Source organism: Limanda limanda, chromosome 2 (genome assembly GCF_963576545.1).
Source record: "Limanda limanda chromosome 2, fLimLim1.1, whole genome shotgun sequence".
Lineage (NCBI taxonomy): Eukaryota > Metazoa > Chordata > Actinopteri > Pleuronectiformes > Pleuronectidae > Limanda > Limanda limanda.
In genome coordinates, this window is record NC_083637.1 from 6,613,571 (window position 1) to 6,636,163 (window position 22,593).

Below are 22,593 nucleotides of genomic sequence, written 5' to 3' on the forward strand. Positions count from 1 at the left end.
CAGACTGTAACCTGCCGAACTGACGGGTGTCAGGCGCCTGTTGTTTAACAAACCAGTCAGAGTCAGTGAAGGTAGACACGCCTACGTAGGTGATGACAACAGGAAGTGTAATACAAGGTCTTTAGTTCCCTCCCTAATTTGAAATGTGAAACCACAACTAACTAGATTAAATATACAAGAAGTAACAAGAACCTGAACCTTGGTTTAGACTTTAGAGAAGTTAACACAAGCAGTTCAAGCTTTTTGACTTTGGACTCCTCTCTGTGTCCAGGCTGTTCTCTTGTGTTGCATGTTCTGCTTTGAGGTTTTGTGTAGATCTGTGATAGTGAAGGAAACTTGTCTCCGGCTCCGGCCTCTGACAATCATCAGATCAGGACCAGTCATTCATCTGTCAGCTCCTCAGAGGCAGCTGTCAGTCACAGCTGGTGGAAACTGTGATTGGAGCGGGAAAAGATGTTGCTCAGAGGAGGGCGCTGTGATTGGCTGTCTGAACAGGAAGAGAGGTTGGGGGGGGGGCTGAAACTCAGTAGTCAATTAAAGCAGCTGCCGACTTGAAAAGCCACGAGACACAGATCAAAGTTCTGCAGTCACATCCTGTCTGCCCCACCCACCTGTCCAGGACTACACTTCAAGTCCAGTTCAAGTCCCCCCCCCCCACTATCTTACAGTTCAGCTGTGGCCTGTTGGGATCAGTGGGTGGGCTGCACAGTCACTTTGATTTCATCATCATCAAAGGAAGCAGGTGTTTTCTGCTTTCTGCTGCTATCAACTCTCCTGTGGTCACTAGATTCCTTCAGTTAGTCTGCTGTATCGTTTGTGTGTGTGTGTGTGTGTGTGTGTGGGTGTGTGTGTGTATGTGTGTGTGGGTGAAAAAGACAGAGCTGGTTATCAGTTGTGTGTACAGCAACACTCATTGGGAATGTTGGGCTAATTTTGTGTGTGGTTTCGCACAGAAAACTAATAGACACATGTCATATGCAACACAATCTTGCTCCTAAGCTGTTTCCTTTATCGCCAGCTATAATTTGCAAGACAATTGTCAATACAGTTCATCACAATCAAGTGTTTACCATCCAACATTGCAGAGGGACAACAGGATTACTTACTGCTGTTATGAATATCTACCTCTATTTAAAGGTGACATATTGTGTCTCTAATGTGTTTTAGTGTGTGTGTGTAGTCTGTGGTAAACACGGCTCCTCTACTCCACAGAAGTATTGCTCCTACAACACCTTGTTACTAGTCCAGGGACTTTCGGGAATGCCACACATTTGAATAACACAACCAGGTTCACATTTCCTACACACGCTAGAAGAGCTAAATCTGAGTATTTCAGACAGAGGCTGAAAAGAGGAGGTGCAGCAATACACAGTTTGAGGAGAGTGATCTGTTTTGTGAACATTTTCAATTAAGAACCCAAATTCACTTTTCATCTGAGAGGGTTCTTGAGTTCTGACTTTATATCTGTGTCATCTGAGGCCATGTGTTAACAACCAGCGTGTTGCAGGTCACATGAGGGTTGTTAAAACTCCTGGGAGGTTAAGAAAGGACAGCAAATTAAAATGATAAACCTGAATGTTAGAGTGATATATCTCCTTTACTGCAACAATCATGTGCCAATATGAACAATGACAAACTTACTGCTTGTTTTTGCTCCCTCACGCCGTTCAGACTTCAGACTATTCGAGTTGTTGTGCAAGTCGACAGAGACATAATCCATCTCCCTTCTTTTGTGCAAAAATACATCCCACAGTTCAGCAGAAGTTAATAGGAGGCTTTGAGTGGGGGGGTGTCTTATTAGTCTCTTTCAGTATCTCTTTGTATCACCAACCCTCAAGTGTGACTAAGCACGGAAACAGTGTCTGTAGAAACACAAAGAGGCCGACCGACTAACTCAGACTGCTGATGCCTGATATGAGCCTCAGATGAACTTGTGATCGTGTACAGAACCGTGCAAAGGTTTGAGGAGCTTCAGATGTTTTGACTTTATCCATCAAGCAAAACCACGAGGGAGCAAGAGTCATAAAGAATCAGAGTCACTCAAAGGTCTTCAACAACAGGAAGAGCTTTTCTCTGTCGTGTCTGTGATAAGTTCTCCAAGATGGTGGGAACAACCTAACTGTCAAGTACCTGGAAAAACTGTATGTTGAAGGATTGGTGCTGTTTGAAGGCAAAGGGTGTTTATTGCAAATATTGATTTCATTCATGAATTTGGTGCTTATTGCAGTTATGAGGCTATTTGATGAATACAAACTCTATTTTGTCATATTTTAAGGCCTCCTCTAACTTTAAGTGTCTGAAACTTTTGCACATTGAAAAGTTTGAGACACTTCCTTTTCTATGTGGATACAAATCTATAATTCACATTTCAAATCTATAATTCACATTTCAGCAGGACTGTGAATTCCGTCCCCTTCACTTACATTCTAATCGTATCAGAATAGGATCGTTGAATAAAAAATATGAGCAGTAGACACGAGGACTTTAACTTATTAAACATGTCAGTTTTCCAGAATATGGTTTTCAAAGAGAAGTTGAATTGAGGGTCACTTGACTTGGACATAGATACTTGAAGACATTTCTGGTCTCATCAAAGACTCTTCTTCAGATGTGACCCAGGTGTTTAAATCTTTGAGGTGGTTATCAAGGCCATTGATGTCACTTGGTTCATTAGAGCTTCTGGCTGTTCTCATTGGATTCAGAGTATAGACGACCATGGAGTTTGGGGTCACATGAGGCCGACTGTCAATGCTTGTTAAAACTCCTGAGAAGGGACGACAGGACAGCACAGGTGGGAGATAACTGGTGTTGTATAGACGTCTGTTGTGGGATGGTTTACACTCCTCCTTCCAACCATCTGTCCTCCCTATTTAAAAGTGTTGTTTTTCGACCGGAAGAGTTGGCACTCCGGTGTGGAGCCACGCATTTGTTTAATGGTTGTTTAATTTCATTGATATATAGGTTTGCACTTCTCTAACTGCAGTGGACTGCATACATTCTCTTCTGGGTGTGTGTGGTGCATGTATTACCTGCTTTGTCTCGGTGTCTGTTGCTGGGTTTGAAGAACACTGGGATGCAGAGCTCGTCCCAGATCCTCCAACGGTTTCTTATCCACTCCGGGCACGTACTGGGATGACGTGGCTGGACCAGACTTTAAAGGCTGTTCTTTAAAAGGCGCTGCAGCATTCGCTTTATTAAGGTGATTTTAAACATGTCTGGAATCAGGATCGTCATTTAACTGGAGAAATGTGCAAATGATTTTAAGACGAAAACACTAGAAGCAGAGTTGATTTGTGATCCAGTTCATCAGCTTTCAGGTCAGAGCCACAGCTCACCTGGAATTCACCTCACTCCTGTGAAGTTCACTCACCTCCGGCTTCCTCTGCAGAGGTTAGAGATCCTGTTGTCTGTCTCTCAGGCAACAACTTCTCCCCAAAATTCTTCCTGGTTTCTTAGTTTTGTCTTTTGCAAATTGCTGCCTTAACTGTTGTTGATGAAAGGAGGTTTTGAGGTCTCTTTATGAAATGATTTGGCTTCAGCTGTCATCCAGTTAGTCAGTTAATCCTTTTCCTTAGTTGAACAATCTCTGCTTCCTTTCAATCTTCAAGACCAAAATCTGTGGATTGTGCGCTGAATACTTATCTGGGTATAAGTAGTCACAGTGTGTGGGGTGTGTAGTCACTTTAGGTTCCAAGGATCTTAGGTTTTTACAGCTTCAAGCAGCAAATATTCACCGACAGCATCAGATTCAACATTTTAATAATAATAAACTGAAGCATCTTTCTTTTTAACAATCGCTGCTTTGAGTGTTTTCCAGAAACAAGATAAAACAATAAATGAAAAATAAGATTCCAAATAAATAAAAGCACTTAATAGTAATAATAAAGAAAAGATACAAATATGACATAGAAGTGTAATAGAATAGCATGAAAAAAATAAGAAACATTTCAATATAAGCCACAGAATGATGATAAATGCATTTAATTGAATGCATAGAATGATAAGAATTCAAGTAAAGTAGATCATTTAAATATAAGTGGAAAAGCCTGTATAAAGCGAGGTTAGATAGTTAATGGTGATAAGTGAAAAGACGTAGAAAGGTGAAACGACTGCTTTCCCTGATATAAGTGTGTTCCCATCGTTTTCCTTTCAGCTGCTGCTGGTCCTCTCACAATCCAGCAGCAGAAAATTGCCAGCAATTATGACCTATTTAAGATTTTTCACCTGACCTTTCTGAACTCTTCGATTGGGAAATAATCGTCCAATTAATCCTTTTTTTTCTGACTGCATCTCAGAGTCGACGTATAATTCTCCTATTTGTCTCTCACATTATTTGTCCAATCAAGTGTTTTTAAATGCCTGTTGAAACAAGTGCAGACAGATTTATTAGATTATAAAGCAGTGGAACTCATTTGCACCCCATAATCAAAAAAACGGCTTAGCCCTGCAACTTTTACTCACTTATTCATAGAAAAATTACTGGTAATATAAGACTGATGTAGTTATTTTCTCCCCTGAAACTCATGCATCAAATAGTCAGTGTTGGAATGAATGTGTACGTGAGAGAGTGAGACGGAGCCGGGCTGTCGGTGAATCAGTATTCAGAGACTATCTCCAGATCTGCCAGGCCTGTCTCACAGCAGGGGTTCGGCTCTATGAAGATAAAGTGATTTTTTTGGGGAGTGAGTGACCCTCAACCTGACCTGAACAACACACACGCACCCTCACTGTGCACACACACACACAACATCTTATCCAGCAATTAAGTGAGTGAGAACTCCAATTCAGTTTCATTCCCTCTCTCTAAATGCTGTGAGATCAGGGTTTTCTCTCTCTCATCTGGATGCTAACTGTTATTGTTTGACCACCTTTACCAAACGGGCAAATTTCAAATTTCCAACATTAAAATTTAACACCTTCACCCGCACTGTTGCTTCATGACCTCATATCCAGCCAGGGAAAATTTCCCATCCCGACACAGCTGTTACTGTAATTTTAGGATTAATTTCCGGATGTTTAATGCAGCACAATGTAAGAATAATGATCCTTACTGGCCCATTTGTAAAGGACGAGTCATTTTGGGCCTAATGTCCAATAACTGTTAAAGCACAGAGAGATAGAGTGAAACAGGGAGGAGAGAGAGCGGGACCATCAGCCCCTGAGCAGTGACCCTGCTCCTCTCCTCCTCCTCCTCCTGTCCTTTCATCATCCTCTCCTCGCTCCCCTCCTCTATCACAGCCTTCATCTCTCCGGCAAATTGAATTCCTCCCGATCATCTGCCTAAGCAGCTTCATGAGACGGGACCTGAGAGCAAGAGGCTCGCACATGTCACAGCAGGGGGGGGAAGGAAAATAAAATAAAGAGTGCGTTTGGGCGAACATGTAAGAACGTCTCCTTTGACACTCGGAGGGAAATCTCTCTGTCAGGCAGCAGGACTTTGAGCTGCCACACACTCTGACAGAGATGGACTGAGGGGCAAGAAGAGAGGAAGAACAAAGAGAGAGAGAGGGGTTATCTTGACCGACAGACAGGTGGATAGATAGACAGGCAGATGAGAGGGAGAGACGGGCGAGGACGAGGGGAAGACTGTGGGGAAGAGAGAGAGTGACGCCTTGACACTGATTGACGGAGAGACAGACGGCCGAGCGAGGGAGAGAGAGACCGATGACATCAATGAGTGAAACATGCTGGTAGCTGACCTTGTTCCTCTCGGATGTGGAGTTCTCCATCTCTGTCTGTGTACTTCCTAATGGACTCTCTCTAAAATGGAAAGAAGGGATTAGAGGGAGTGGAGTGGGGGGGCGGGCGGGCGGGGGGGCGGACAGAACATTTGGAGTTGCACTGTGTGAAGGAAGCGGTCGAGGAGAGGGAGGATACAGAGTGTCCACTTCTCTCTGTTTGTACAGTTCACATTCACCTTATACACATTTGTAATTGAGGGTCATATCTGGTAAGCTGTAAAGACTGGGGCTCTGCTGCTCGCCCGCTCCCCTTCTATCCCTCTCTCTCTCTCTCTCTCTCTCACTCTCTCCTTCCCACACCGAGGCAGGCGGAGCTGAGTTATTGTGCTGGTCAGCAGTTTGACATTGGAGTCTGCATTGCCAGCCATCGTCTGTATAAACGGAATATTCCAAATAAATCCTTATAGTTGCCTGCACACTCACACTCACACACCGTCTCTCTCTCTCTCACATGTACACACACACACACACACACACACACACACACACACACACACACACACACACACACACACACACACACACACACACACACACACACACACACACGAACACACTTACTCTCACACTCACACCCACAGACCTGAGTATAAATCTATCATAGATGGAACACTTCCCTCTTGTGCAAGGAGCAGGCAGCTATCAATCTGGAAGGGAGAGGGAGAGGGAGAGGGGGGGTTGGGAAGAGGGTGAGACAGTGGAGAGTGGAGAAAGAGGAGGAGAGAAGAAAAGGTGTCCCTGACTCGTTCACAGGGACTGAGCCGAGACAATGGAGACAAAATGAGACGAGCAGGAGAGAGACGGAGCAGGAGAGAGCTGGAACGACAGGATGGAGAGAAGATTGAGATGACAGGAGAAGGAGAGCGAGAGAGAGGGAATGTAGAAGTTTGCCTGAAGAGTTATGGACCTGTCCGTATATACTGTCACAAGCAGATAAGCTTCGTCCCCTGTAACCCAGCAGGTGTGTGTGTGTGTGTGTGTGTGTGTGTGTGTGTGTGTGTGTGTGTAGGTGTGTGTGTGTGTGTGTGTGTAAACTGTTGATGGGCTGAATAAATCTGTAACTTTCCTTCACCTTCACCTCACGTCCCACATCCAGGTGCAGGGTTTGGTTTGTTGTCTAGATCCCGGTCCCGACACATGTCTGTCCCACCGTGGACAGACATCGGTAGCTTGATGTCCTCGTGGTGAGCCGGGTCTCAGCACCATCGCAGCCGAAAGTTACAGACTGGATGCCATTGCTTAGTCAGCAGCCGCAGCTGAGCCTTGCAGCAAATGTGCATTGTAAAAAATACGGCAAGTGATTTCCTCAGGGTTATCATCAGGTTTTACACCGTGAGTCACTAAATAATACAATACAGTGCAATTTCAGCCGAGCATTAAGAAATAACACTTGATGTCTTTATAGAGACGAATAAACTGCAGAACCAGTGCAGATTACAGGAAATGCTTGTTCACATCTGAACAGTAGGATCTAAAAACACGTGGATTGAAAGTGAATGTAAACGACTGTTGACTTTTTGCAGTCGTGCAAAGCCTCAAAGTGCCAAAGTGGTATTTGATGCAGCGACTTGCGTGTGCGGCCAAGTAGTGACTGAGCGTCGTCCGGGGATTTGATGGAATTACTGTTTTGTTTTTTTTAACTGCTGTTGCAGATCAACCGCTGGTGGGAGGGATTTGTCGAAGCACTGATCGCCGTGCAAGTGCAGCCTTTGTGTGGTCTTACACCAAATGTCAATATTATTCTTCACATTGTTTCCCATCAAACAGCCAATCTTAATTATGGTTTTGTGAATATCTACTTTCATTTAAAGGAGACATATTGTACTTTTTCAGCTTTGTATTGTGTGTTTTATAGTTGTGTGTTCTGAAAGGTTACAAACCCCCAAAGCTCCTGAAGGTCTTGAAACACCTCGTGAGTTTTCTGGCCAATAGGAGCCGGGGAATCAGTCATGTGACATCACATTGTCCCACATCTACATAATGCATGCCTAGTGGCCAGTCCGGTTCGTCTGGTCACTTCCCAGAATAAAGCCAAGTGAAGCGAGAGCGGAGGCCAACATTTTGTACACATGCTGGAAGTGTTTGACCAATTACAACAGGAGTGGGTCAGCTGGCCAATCAGAGCAGACTATGCTTTACCAGGAGGAGGAGCCTTAAAGAGACAGGAGCTCAAACCGAGTGTTTCAGACTAGAGGATCTGCAGGGATGGACAGTCTGAGGGGAAGAGAAGTGTTTTCAATATCAAATCAATGAAACAGACTTCAACCACAAGGAGATAAACCCTCCAGATGTGTCTGATCACATGACATCACACTATGACACTCACATCCTGTCTCTGGCACTTGAAGCTGCTGAAGGGTGTAAATGAGAGTGATATAAAGTTGAGGAGGTCAGGTTGCATGAGCTCCATAGAACACGTGTGTCCTGTCACCTTCTGCTGAAAAAGTCTTGACTCTGAACATGAGGAGCAGGAGAAAGCAGATGTGAGGAAACACATTCTATTCAGTAGCTTTTCTCTTTATTGTAGCTTTGATACCACATGGCTTTTCAAATTCTAAAATGAGTTTTCATATCTGCCTTGACATTCGCTAAATGGCACCTGCCAACGTTATTACAGAATTCAGTTCAAAACTATGCTAAAAAAAAAAAAAAAAAGAAAAAAAAATTCAAGATAAGTGATATGTGAATGTTTTTCCAACTTCTCTTTGTGTGAAGAAAAGAACATGAATAGAACCTTCTCTTGTCGTGGATGAATGCAGCTGAAATTTGCTGCAAGAATAATAGGAATTCAACTTTTTTCAAATAGCCAGAATAACATATTTTCCTTTCTCTGTCTCTTGTTTGTCTGTCAGAGGTGGCTCCCTACCTCCGGGGGGGCGTAGCAGGGCAGCAGGTGGTGTTGGAGGGGAACCGGCTGGTGCTGACCTGCCTGGCTGGAGGCAGCTGGCCTCTGCAGTACCGCTGGACTCTCAACAACAGCAACATCACCGACTGGACACAACAGTACAGGTCAGTGAGCAGCGGCTGGCCGGGTGTGACTTTTTGTCGTGTATCTCTTTTCTTTTCTCCGATTGTGCGTCTGCCTTTTGGTCTGTGATCCTTTCCCCTCAGACTCGTAGTTGTGTGATTCACTCCATGGACGTAGACTCCAAGTCCTGAAGGTGAAGCCAATGTGGATGTGCCTCAGTTTCTATAGAAGTCTATAAGTAATGACTCTACTTCTCACAAACATGTTCCTAAATAGTTCATGGCCTCAATCCCTAGTTACAAGTAGGGTTGCAAAATTCCGGGAATATTCAAATTTGGAAACTTTCCATGGGAATTAACGGGAATATACAGGAAATTACGGGAATATAGGGGAATTAACGGGAATTAACAGGAATAAACTGGAAATGTTGTGGGTGGATGTTGTGTCATTCTTAACATAGGTCTTTGCACAGTATTTGCAAATGTACACAGCCTTTCCTTCTACATTGGATGGGGTGAAATGCCTCCACACATGAGATAGTGCATGTGGCATTGTTCTGTAGAATAAGATGAGAAAAAAGTTTGTAAAAAAACACTAATGCAATGCCAGAGATATATATAGTTAGCCAAACAATTGGAATCGTCTGTAAACATATTTTACAATTGATGGATAAATGAATGGAAATAGGCTAGATGAACAGATGAACAATCCTCAATAAGCATGCTAATATATTTTCCCCAGTAATATCATCAAAACTTGACTAGTCCTGCACACTACAGCAGGGCTATTGAGGCCGGGAAGTCTATAAGAAATTACTCTACTTCTCACAAACATGTTCCTAAATAGTTCATGGCCTCAATCCCTAGGTTCAAGTCGTCTTCAATGGGCGACGTCACAGTGGATTTGGGTGAGACTCATGAGTTTGGATGCAAAGAGGCTTGGCTCTAAAACTCTCTGCAAGGAAGTTACAATAAACCAAAACCGTGCAAACAATTTATCTTTTCTTCCTAAAAATGCAACTCATCCTCTGGAGCCGCTCCAGGGTTGCGTCCGCAGCATCGGGATAAACAGCTGCTGCATAAAAGCCTGTGCCTGTCGGTGATGGACTGTACTCGCAGAAGGTCACAGCGTTTAGGCTGTGCAACAAAAGTGAGATTAATAATTGCATTAGCATTATAAATATGTATATGGTCGTGGGGAAAGAAGAGGAGAAGCAATCAATAAGTGAGCTTCTTTCTCTCCCTGCCTCTCTCTCTCTCCCTCTGTCCCTTTGTGTGTTGGGGGTTCGGTACGAGCGAAGCAATCCCTCCCGGCACAACTGCAGCTGTGAAACAAAATTGTTTTTCACATCATTCAGAAATACAGAGAATCCTGGGAATACATGCACAGTGAGGGAATGAGGGGTTGAGCCAGCGTCTTGCAGGCAGTCGTCGGTCGAGCCAGGAGACGTTGTGTTGCTCTGGATCGCTCTCAGCGCTCTGGCTACTTCAGTTTGGTTATACTGAATTGGCAGGGTGCTGTGTGTGTGTGTGTGTGTGTGTGTGTGTGTGTGTGTGTGTGTGTGTGTGTGTGTGTGTGTGTGTGTGTGTGTGTGTGTGTGTGTGTGTGTGTGTGTGTGTGTCTGTGACCATCTGGTATTTCAGGCCTGATTTTTGTAATATACCCATACATCATTATTCATATTGTTAAATGTTTTACTGTAAATTGATTGGAAGCAGACTAAGTAAGTAGAGTGGCGTCCTCTGCTAATATCAGTGTTGATATATTATATATATATTGATATATTTCCAGGCTAGGGTAGCTCATTGCCCCTGGAGTGTGAGTGTGAGTGTGTGTGTGTGTGTGTGTGTGTGAACATGTGACACACACTGGAATTGTTCCTTTCTCAACTTCTTTATGATGTGTTTTAATTTGTATCCCCCTCTCTTGTTGTTTGATGCACAGGAAGGTAAAGAATTCAGATGAGCAGAGCTGTAATTGCCAAATGATTGCAGTTTGCTGATTGACAGAAAATGAATCTGCAATTACTTATATAATACTAATCAGTACCTGGGTCATTTCTCAGTCGTTTTTTTTAAAGCAAACATGACAAATGTTTGGTCTCAGCTGTGAGGATTTGATCGATGACTTTGTTAATATTAATAAACTGGATTTTAGTCAGGACCATGTGACCTGCGTGAAATCCAGTCCACACAAGAGCTCTGTTCTGGTTCCCTCCTGCTTTTCCATGAGTCGCCATGGAGAGTAAAGCAGGTGGAGCAGCAGCTAAAAGACCTCAGCACAGGAAGGAGCAGTGACACTGATTAGCTCGGATTCAGTATGAGAAGGAGGTGCTCGGGTGGAGGTGGCTTGTGGAGTCACTTTGCAGTGCAAGCAGGTAGAGGAGGCAGTGAAAGCAGCTACACTAAAACGTGCCGTATGAACTTAGCCAATCGAAAGCATAGGAGGGAAACAGCTGAGTCACCATGGTGATCTGCTGCTGTCAGCTGACATCCTGGATTGTGGCTGAACTTGACTTTGTGACCCGTCTGAACTTAAACCACATTTTTTGGGGACTTTTGCTCAGAATAAAACAAGAACTTTGAAGAGTTCACATTTTGGAAATGGCTGCAGCCTTCATGACTCAAATCAATAGAAACTTCAGTTCAGCTTCAGTCGTCTGTCACTTTTCTTAATTAAGGTTCAGAATATTAAAACCATCATTAAAAAAGTTAGACCTAAACAAACGAGGACGTTAATATTTGCATTGTCTCCAGGAACACGATTAACGAGGCTCCTGTTCTTATCTTTAACTCTGTTGAATATTAAGAAGCTGACAAATAAAGTTATTTTACATAGAGAACACTTTCTCAAGCTAATCCCTGTGTTAATTAAATGCTAACCTCATTGTGCTGGTGGAAATAATTTAACACACTCCACCTCCCTCCTCCTTCAATGCAAGCACAACACACATTGAAGAAAGTTAAACAATGACTCAGGGGAAACTCAAATCATATATTCCACAGTCTTTCCTCCGATTATATTAAAAGCACAAGGTTCAATGTGCACTGGAAATGTCCACGTGTGTTGTTGTGATGTGATGAACACAGTTTGATGTATAAAGGAGGAGTTTGCTCAATTTGTGTCAAACTAATTTACTGAGAATTTATTGTGTTGATTCGCACCTGTCAGCACTTTGTGTTTAATGGGATAAATAAAGGAAAAACAAACAACTTGTGAGAATGTGAAAAAAAAAAAAAAATATATATAGTGATAGCCCCGGTGCACACACCTATTAAAAGGGAATGGAAAACAGGCAGAGAGAGAGCGAGAGAGAGAGAGAGAGAGAGAGAGAGAGAGAGAGAGAGAGAGAGAGAGAGAGAGAGAGAGAAAGAGAGAGAAAGAGAGATGCAGCGGTGTCCAATATCAAAATCTGTTTCAGGATGAGAGGTGCTCTGTAATGTGTCACTCCTGATGCAAATGGAATTACGTGTGTGAACCTTTTGATGTGTGTGTGTGTGTGTGTGTGTGTGTGTGTGTGTGTGTGTGTGTGTGTGTGTGTGTGTGTGTGTGTGTGTGTGTGTGTGTGTGTGTGTGTAGTGTGTGTTGTGTGTACGTTGGCAGCAGACGCCGACAGCCTGGGAGTTAAATACTTGGCCGTCCTGGTATTCATAATGAGCCCCAGAGCGATGTCCAGTTGTACTGTGTCTATGCCGCCTGTGTGTAGTATGTAGCTGTGTCTGCATGTGTATATATTTGTGTGTTTGCCCAGCATGGCACCAACCTAGATCCTATGCCAAGCTTCCCATTAGTGAAGCACAGTCCATTAAAGCCCCATTAACAACCCCCTTTTAGAACAAAAACAACATGCACACAGTCAAAAAACCTTTTATACAACACACAACAACACAAACACACCAACAACACACATGTCTTTCCTTCTGTTATTGGGGAACTTTGACAATCTCAGGCCCGGTTCCATTCTTAGACCAAGGTCGTGGATGGGGAAGTACACAAGAGTGCTTACATATGGACAACCCCCCCCCACACACACACACAACTTCTCCTCTCTCGTCTTTATTTACCGCTCCGAGATGAAACAAACCATAATGTCCGTCTTCTTTGTGTGTCCGTCCGTCCTCAGGCTGTCCGTCTCGTCCCTGAAGAGGAGCGACGCCGGCCTGTATCAGTGCACAGTGAGGAACAGGATGGGAGCGGTAATCCACAGGAGGACAGAGGTGCAGGTGGCCTGTGAGTACACAACAACACACACAACGACACACACATACACACACACAGATTGTACACGCCATTATAACAAGATAGAGTACTTTATTCATCCCTGAAGGGAAATTAAGTCGTCATAGCAACCGGTATATTTGAATACAATAAAATACAATACAATAGAATAAAATAAAAAAATATTGAGGTAGAAAGAATAAAAACAGAAACACAAGATAAATAGGTAGATAAGGTGCAGTGGCAAGATGATGGTAATAGTACTGATGATATGATGGTAATAATGTTATTGTTAGACAGTATATACAAATAGTACAGTATATATAGTATATAATATAACATAATATATATTTATATATGATAGTAATTATACCAATATAATAGCAGTTTATAGTAATAATGGCAGCAACAGTATATATATAAATAATAGTAATATAATAATAATAATTATAACATGTACACATGTATAAATATGTGTATATAGACTTATATATACAAAGAATATACAGAGAGTATGATATAGTATATGATATATAGTAGAGGTATAAATATAAGTATTTGACTATACAATAGATAATATAATATACTATGAGTGTAAGAATATGTAGACAGAGTGTGCAAAAGACAATATTACTGTATAAAATGATATATAATATCAATATGGTTTATATATAACAACACCCAATACACGAAGGTTTATGACACTGTTGTTTATGCGGACAATTTTAGACAGAAAAACACCAACAGGAAGATAATTACTGAAGTCGGGAACTTGTGTCTAATTCAATTCGGCAGTTTTCTTCTGAAATTATTGGAAGAAATTGGCATCAGAATATATCAGAAGTTCTTCTATTTCTGAACATACACAGATTTTCAAGTGTTATTCTCCACCCGGCTATTTCACCTTATTTTCAATAATCAGAAGCCTTCAAATATTCTGAGACTTTGATATTCCTTCCTATCTGTTCTACTTGACATAGATCTTACATTTAATTTATTAAGGTCTTACTTTGTTGAAACCTGCAGTCGCACCTGTTATCCAGAGCAGAAGAAGTCCCAAGACCAAACCCTCCCTGGCCTCTGAACCATTAGCTTCTGTTACTCTTCTGCAATCTGTAATTTGGTATTCCTTTCATCTCTTCTCCTAAAAAAGAGTCAAACATCTTCCTGGGGTTTACTTTTCATAATTTAAGTTGGAACAGCATCCCCTATGCTTTGCTATTAAAGATTCAGTTAAACATAAATTAAACTACAGCTCCCATGGAACCAGTGTGGCAGCTCGGGTACTTACATCGCTGTAACTTTTGTTCTCGTTTTCATAATTCATAAATTTCCCCAGTTATCTCAGCAGTTATGTCTCTGGCCTTAAACCCTGGTCAGCGTTCAGTCCTCTGGGTTCTGTTGTTATTACAGACATGTCTGAACTCAACTGACCCCTGGACTCACCTCGTTTGATTAACTGTGACATTTAGCCTTCGTCGGTCCAGGGGCTGATGGGAAATTGTGTTTAATAAAAGGCTGCCAAAATTAAGCTGTTTTAAATTCACAAAGATATTTAATTGCCTGTCAAAAAACTCATCTTAATCTGAACATATGAAGCATGTGACACAACATAGAGTGGAGAGAGGGTCTGTGTCAAAACTACAGGGAGCCTGAGAGTGGTTCCCAGACAGGAAGGAGGAGTCAGTGGTGTTTTGAATGAATTGTATGAGCTTATTATTGCTGCTTTAATATGACTCATAATTTCATAGAATGATGTTTAATCCTGAGAAGAAAATACCTGGTGACAGTGAAGAGTAGAGTCTGAGAACTTTGAGTATTTCAGTCCTGCTCCTGACTGACTAGCAGTGATGGAGGAATGACACAACAAAACGTTTTACTTAAAGAAAAGTACAAATAAATAAAGCACACATCAACTTTTTTAATGGAGTTCAAAGTAAGTAAGAACCTTGCTTTTAAATATGCATATTGAAAGGAGGCGGGGTTTAATGTTTCCTGCTTGTAAGGTAACTCAATGCAGAGTAAAAACTGAGTGAAGTAGAAAGAACAGATATTTGCTGATATGATAAGTGACCAAAAAGTAAAGTACACATACATGAAGTGTGTTAGCAGATAGCTTTAGAACAGCAATAAGTTTACAATTCTACAAGTTTCTATGTAATCAAACATCTAGAGCCACATAGATTGTGAAGAAACACAGATGAGTGTCTCTGTCCCACTTCCTAATGCTCTATTTTTCGGTTGAATGCTCTTTTTATGATTTTGATTCCTCACGCTCTTCATTCCTCCCCCCCCCCCCCCCCCCCCCCCAGATTTAGGCAGCTTCTCCACGGAGGAGCAGAGAAAGACTGTGACTCAGGGCCGGGCCGCCGTCATCAGCACGCCCCCCCTCGCCTCCTTCCCCCGACCCCTGGTCACATGGTTCAAAGACGGACAGAAGATTCTCCCGAACAACCGAATGTAGGTGTTTCTCTCATTCCTCTGTTCAGCTCTCCCTTTTCTCTCTGTCACACTCACTCTTATCCAGTGACTCAATCACTCCTTATCCCTCTGTGATAAATTAATTAACTTTTTCTAGAAGCCAAAATGTTCATTTTTAATCCCTGCACACAGATTGTTGTGAATCTTAGATAACTGACCCGTTTCATTAGGCATCTCTACAACAGACATAACAGCGTTTCTCAATTAATCACATCTACAGGGTTATTAAGTCATTTTAGGTTTACCAGAAATCTTCCTTTATGTAAATTCTTGATCAGAGACATGAGGGTCCCTGGATGAGCTGTTATTTCACTGGCTCCTTTTTTAAAAGCTTGTCATTTGCATATTACTCCTTCGCCGCTGCAGCTTTCCTGTCAGTGTTGTTATTTTTGAGAAATGTTCAAACTGCGTATTAATGATGTAATTACTCAGACAGAAGCAGGGGGAGGTTGTGCGTTTGTTGTGAAAGGTTCTGAGAATAATTTGCCGTAGATTGTCCTAAATGATTTGAGGATATGCGGCTGTTGGAATCTACTCATCAGTGGAAGTAGGTGTTGAGGTGCAGACCTGTTCGACCTGATCCGGGCTAATAAAAAGCAGAGGCTTTATTAGCACTCACACTGGTAGATAACTAACTCCCCATTAAGAGCACTAACTGCTCCCCTGTGTGTTATCGGGTGAGATTGTCAGTGGCCTTGCTCTTCACGTAAAATGAACAGACAGCAACTTCTCCACTCGCTGTAAAAGACAGTCTCCACCTCACAAGTGCTTCATGGAGTCAGGTTACACCAGCAGCTCGTTTGATTTTAACTTTTGTCTTTGGGTCGCGTCAACTTTGACTTTGCTTTTTAATTCGAACGAACAGGAGAAAGGACTCGCCCGTTAAGTTAATGGGCCGTCGTTGAGTGCGGCTTAATGACAGTGGACTGCAATTAGTTTGCTGTTGAAGACACGGTCGGCGTTGAACGTGTTTACTGTCAGAGCATCGCCACTCCTCTCTACACTGTACCCCCCCCCCCCCCGCTGCTCGCCATGAAAACAGAAACCAGGGAGTCCCTTTGTTCTCAGCCCTTTGTACTTCTACTGATTGTTTCATGACAACAGCCTATTTACATCTTTTAATAAGCACATATATTGAAGCTCAGTGTGACCAAAAGATGTTTTAAAAAAAAAAACAGGCAATTTTTTAGGGGTTCGCCGTCCGTGTCCAACTTTGAGATGAAGTCTCGGCGAGAGATTGAGTGTTTCCCTCGTTTCAAAATGGAAAATAAATCTTTGACTGATGCCGCAGTGAAATAAAGGCACTTACTGCTGGAGAAGTGAGACAGGAAACGTGTTCAGTCACATCCACACTTCTATTACTTTACTGGCACTTTCCATCCATATCAGAGAAGACTGAGAACCTGCACAATGAGCAGCCCGGATTCCCTTTGTCTTGCTCACGTACTTCTGTAACAACCACAAGTGGTCGTCAGCACCTATTGAGTCCAAGTGCACGGAGGCAGTTGACTTCAGGATAATTATTTAGAGTACACTGGACGTTTTTATAAATGTGTGTAGCTGTTATAAAAGGTCTCACTCAAAAAGGCCGGGTGAATATCCAGCTGTCACACACAGGAGTGAGAAGCCATTATCATTTCAACCAGAGGATAATGGGGCAGACTTTCATATTTTTTTTCTTCTGGAAAGTAGGAGAAACTGTTCTATTGGAGAACATGAAGTAAATGAATCTGCTCGTCACAAAGTGTTGTTTTTAATCCTGCGAGCTGCTTCTGTTGTTTAATGTTGTCTCAACTTCCTGCAATTGGTCCAAAAGTCTGAGCTATTTACACTGCAAACAAACCAAAACTTGTTTCTCCACTGGTCCATAGCACCTCACACCTGTTATTTTGGTTCCTATGAATCTGAAACTGTCTGAATGAAACCAGGAAGGTGTGAAAGTGTCCTGAATTAAGCCCGACAGGAAAGGATATCTGACCCGAGGCTGTGGATCCATGTTCATACACGTGTAAAGAACAACCAGGTCACATCCTGTATCTGTTGGCTATAGGACCAACCTCTGTGTCCACCTCAGCCTAACCACAGCACTAGTGATTATTTCAGGTGGCAGGGGTCTGTTGTGGAAGCCCCCCAAACAGACGAGTTGTGGCAGAATTATTTTCAAAAAAGAGAGCAAAAATTGCAGTGAACATCAGAATTGAAGATAGTAAAAGTTGAGGTGAAGCTGCAGACTAAGCAGTGATGCAACAGTTGCAGCAGGTGTGTTAGAGGAGCATTTAAAACCAAATGTGACTCGACAGTGAGCAATCGTCTGTCAGCGTGTGGCAGGTGCTCTCAGCTGAGCATCACCTGAGAGCCGCGGCCTTCTGATCACACAGAGGATGATGTCCAGGACACGTGGCTCCGTTTCCCTGTTGACCTTCATCTTGATTACTTAAAAAATCATAAACATCTTGGCCCTTAAATGCACAGTCTTGTTTTTTTGTTATCATTAAGATAACTGATTGGGTTCAGGATCTCCTTCCGCTGTTTATTGCCCTCGGAGTTGGTTTCTCCTGAACACCTGAACACCTGCCTCCACTGAAGCCGTGAGAAATTAACACGTTTTCATGAAATACAATATCAGCGACTCCCTGGGAGCAGAGAGCAGAGATGCTGTGTCACACAGCGCCGGCCTTACACTTAGAGTAGCTAGGTGTTTTATTTGGTCCATATACAAATTTTATGCGGAGACAGGGAGACATGTCGCCTCTGGTACTTAATATAAATCATGTGTCCACCTCCATTAACTCTATGGAGTGTCCTAGACAATCTCTCCCCCTCGTTGAATGAATGAGGGAGAGATCCAAGCAGTCAATATCTCACACGGTACACACACCTCTGACAAACAGCTGGCACCGCTGCACATCAGCCCATTCAATTAGTCAGGGAGAGAGATTCTCACTCTCACAGTCCACGTGCGTCCTCAGACCCTAAAGATTGGATCTAACCAGTATGTTACCAAACAAACTCCTTCCATTGCCATACAGAGATACATGAATCTTCAATTTTTATCAAAAGGGAAATGTTTTCATCAAGAAACAGCATTTTTTCCATGCACCAACATCAGAAACACCACCAGGTATAACCAGCTCTCGTGCTGACGTTGCACCTTTAAGCAGCTGCTGGTCGACAGAGACGGACATTTGGTCCACACCGGCTGGACGTCCAAATTTTTATGCATGTTTAAAAACTTCACAGCTTGTGGAATAAAGAACATTTGTTATTGTTTTCTTGTAAATCGAGGGAGGCAATAACATCATACAGATGGAAGCAGTTTAAATGAGGAATTGAGAGGATGCGTCTCGTCAGGCGTAATGATCCTCATCCGACTCGGGACTGTTTCTCTGTGTATACGTTCCATACTTGGAAATGTAAATCCCCAAAGTTTACAGGTTGGTTTCCTTATAGGAGGATAGTTTGTTATTATGGGCCTGATTTGTGCAGATTTAAAACCTAATTTAAGAATTGTACAGCATTAGTTGTCAGTTTCTCTTAAATGCAAATTCATTAAACCCTGAGAAGAAAGTTGTGTTTTCACCCCTGTTCTTCTTTGGATGATTGGTTAGTAAGTCTCGTTCCATACTTGGAAATGTAAATCCCCAAAGTTTACAGGTTGGTTTCCTTATAGGATGATAGTTTGTTATTATGGGTTTGATTTGTGCAGATTTAGAATTGTAGTGCATAAGTTGTCAGTTTCTCCAAAATGCAAATCCATAAACCCCTGACAAGGAAGTTGTGTTCTCACTCCTGTTCTTCTTTGGATGATTGGTTAGTAAGTTTGTTTTTCAGCAGGATTCTGCAAAACCTACTGGACAGATTCTATTAAAACTTGGTAGAAAGGTGGAACATGGGCCAAGAGGGAACCCATAAAAGTTTGGTGAACACAGGGGCCATTCTATTCATATTTCGCATGATGTTTTGGGGGTTGAAACAGGAATATAGTCTGAATTTCTCAGATATTTCAAGCTAACATCAGTTGTTCATCTTTTGTGTTGTTTAAAGTTTTAGATGCTTTTTTTTTGGTCAGACTCGACTCTTTCAGGCCTGATGACACCAAACCTCCCATGTTAGACCCAGATTGAATCAGACTCATGAACAAATCTGCTGAAACCTAATGAATAGTTCATTAATGATTACTCAATAAACCTCATTTGACCTTCGGCCTAAAATCCATCCAAAAGCACTAAATTCAAACCATTCAGCAGCTCCAACACTTTCAATTCATGTTCACAATGTCTCAATATATTTGAAAGGGTTGTATGAACATTGTGAACCATTTGATTTTAATATTTCAGAGCTGTACAAATGCAGAAAAGAACTAAAGTTGGCAGCGAATAAAAGTTCCTGAGGAGATCTTGGGCTGTTATTTCTTTGTTCCTGCTGCGAGGGTCGGTTCACACGTTGTTACTGTGACATTGGCGGCTTGTTCAAGAAGATCTGATTTTATGTGAAACTTCGTAGCAGAGACTTTGTCCAAAATTGAAGGCTTTGGCACCAGACCCCTGCATCCATGGCAACAAGATAAAAAATGACAGCTGCTTCTGTCACTTGCAGGTTCTGGTTATTGTAAAATCAGAACCTGCAAAGACATCATTTAAATGATATTGTTAGATATTGTTACGTCTGTTTCTGCTCTTGGAAGTAATTTACCTTCACCCGTGTGATGCTAAGTACAAGTGGATCTGAGGGTTTCATCTCATTTTCAGGTATTAATGTGATCTGTATAAAAAGTTTTATCTCTGCATTTTTCAGATGAAATCTTCTGATTTGCTTTCCTCTCACACACGCACCCTGTGATGAGGATTCATGCGTAGCTCTTCCTTTGAACCCTGATAGAAAAGACTAATTTGCACCTTTCTTCACGGCTCCTCTCTTGTCTCAAGAAGACACGTCTTCCTCTCCCGTTGCCCCCTCACCTCTCTCTTCTGTCTCTCACTCCCACTTTCCTGCCTCCAAATTATTCTTTATATTCCTCTGTTCTCTCGCTCCGTGTCTCTCTCACAGTCATTACCATGCTACAGGATGCACTGTGATACAGAGCCCATAAACTTCTGCTCCTGAATAAACTGTTTAACTGCTGTGTGGATGCACACACACACACACACACACACACACACACACACACACACACACACACACACACACACACACACACACACACACACACACACACACACACACACACAATCTGTCTCTCCAGACCAATCTGGGTTGCGTCTACCTGGCTCAAACGTCTCTGTGTGCGTTCATGCGTGACAAAGCGAGTGCAGTGAATATTTGCACTGCTCTGCGTGTATAACGGTATATATGTGTGCGTCTGTGTGTGCGTCTGTGTGTGTGTGAGTGTGTGTGTGTGTGCATCCGTGTTTGTGTGCAAGGTTACGCTGGCTGATCCTGCGGTCCGGGGAGACAGGGCCAGATGGCGCCTGGCGGTTGGCTGTCTTCGTGTTGACCGAGCTGATGATTTTGTTTATGAAGTTTATTGATCCGATATGCATCACACCCAGAGCCCCCCCCCCCTCCGACTCGCTGTCTGTCTGTCCGCCGCTATCACCTTCCTATTCGTGTCCGTGTGTTTGGCCCTTAACCCCACTTTGCATATCCAGCAAACCCCAAACAGACCCCCCCATCCAGAAGATTAAGATTAAGATACATTTATTTGTCCCAAACACAAGCACACTCATGCAAGGAGGGAAATTTAACCTCTGCTTTTAACCATCTGGTGCAGGACACACAGAGCAGTGAGCAGCCATGTACGGCGCCCGGGGAGCAGATGTTGGGGGTGTAAGGTGCCTTGCTCAGGGGCACTAGACAGGGTAGGGAGAATCCTCTTGGATTTTTGGACAGATCAATCCAGGTTCGTCTTTTTGTTGTTTCTCCGTGGAGTCGAACCAGAGACCTTTTCTACCCATAGTCCAAGTTTCTGCCACTAGTCCACCGCCTCTCCAAAATAACTTTGTTGCATTGGCCGGGAATCGAACCCGGGCCTCCCGCGTGGCAGGCGAGAATTCTACCACTGAACCACCAATGCTTAGAAAATGTACATTCCATAAACTCGCAAGCTCTCCAAGTTGTGGCTGGAACTTGAAAGCTGTCACTTCTCTCCCTCTCTGCTCTAATCTCACTCTCTCCCTCTCTTCTCTCCACTCTGCTCTTCCATCTCTCTGATTTGCTCCATCCGGCCCAAAGATGTTTTCCCTCCGAACTTCAGTCACGCTGAATCTGCTTTCTTCCTTGAGTCGTCCCGGCTGCAGCCAAAACAAACTCCTGGATGCTGCTGCCACCTCGGCTGCTGCTGCTGTCGATGTCGATATATATATATATATTTGAGCTGTGACCTGCAGCCGAGGTCGAGAAGAGCGAGCTGCTGCTTTTAATTAGCTCTGAGGCCCGTGGCAGATGGACGTGAAATGATTCTGATAGCCGGTGGCTTCATGAGGACAGCCAGGCTGCTGAGAATTAGAGCTTTCCTTCCCCTCTTCCACCGGGGACACGGGGAGCCCAGTTTGATCACATGAAGACAGTTCTCTATGCAGAGGCATGGCTGGGCGGACAGTGGATATTTCAGTTTCTTGTTGCTAGGGAGTCGGGCGGTGATGTCACAGGTAGGGATGGGTATCGTTTGGTTTTTATCCGATACTGGTTCCTAACCGATACTTTTAAAACGATACCGGTGCCTAAACGGTGCCGGAACCGATACTTTTTTCAAAAAATCGCACAAAACGATGCTTGACTAAGAAAGGCTTTAACCTCATTATAATTATTTGACCCTAGTCACAGGTGGTCAGGGCCAGGACCGGGCCTGATGGGAAATATCGGTCCTGGTAGACCCGCTCATATGCTGCAGACGTTCGTTCATTTGAATTTGTCAAACATCTCTTTGACAGTAACTGAGGGAACAAGCTTCCATCACACACAGATTCAGCAGAGGGAAGTTTCTCGCTGTCTGAACTTTGCAAGCAGATGTTGGATGAGTTTGTGTTAGTGGTTGTGTACATTTAAGTGTGTCGAGCAAACAATGAGATCAAAAGAAAGAAGCATTATTTAACCCTGGACGGATATTTAACCTTAGATCTCACCACGTGTCAAACCTATCATTTGAAAGCTCTTCCATCATCCACTGAACTTATACTGACTCGTTTT

The 22,593-nt window shown here is 43.0% G+C and overlaps 1 protein-coding gene and 1 non-coding gene across 2 annotated transcripts in view; one reads left to right on the plus strand and one right to left on the minus strand.

Moving 5' to 3' along the window:
- LOC133015801 (protein sidekick-1-like) overlaps positions 1-22,593 on the plus strand; it is a 197,228-nt gene that overhangs the window by 21,653 nt on the left and 152,982 nt on the right. The window contains exons 2-4 of the mRNA XM_061083076.1: positions 8,594-8,750; positions 12,833-12,939; positions 15,240-15,387. Of these exons, the coding sequence (XP_060939059.1) occupies positions 8,594-8,750; positions 12,833-12,939; positions 15,240-15,387 (412 nt within the window). The remainder of the gene's footprint in view (positions 1-8,593; positions 8,751-12,832; positions 12,940-15,239; positions 15,388-22,593) is intronic.
- On the minus strand, positions 21,411-21,481 carry trnag-gcc (transfer RNA glycine (anticodon GCC)). Its single transcript has one exon. It is a non-coding gene; the product is annotated as a tRNA-Gly (tRNA).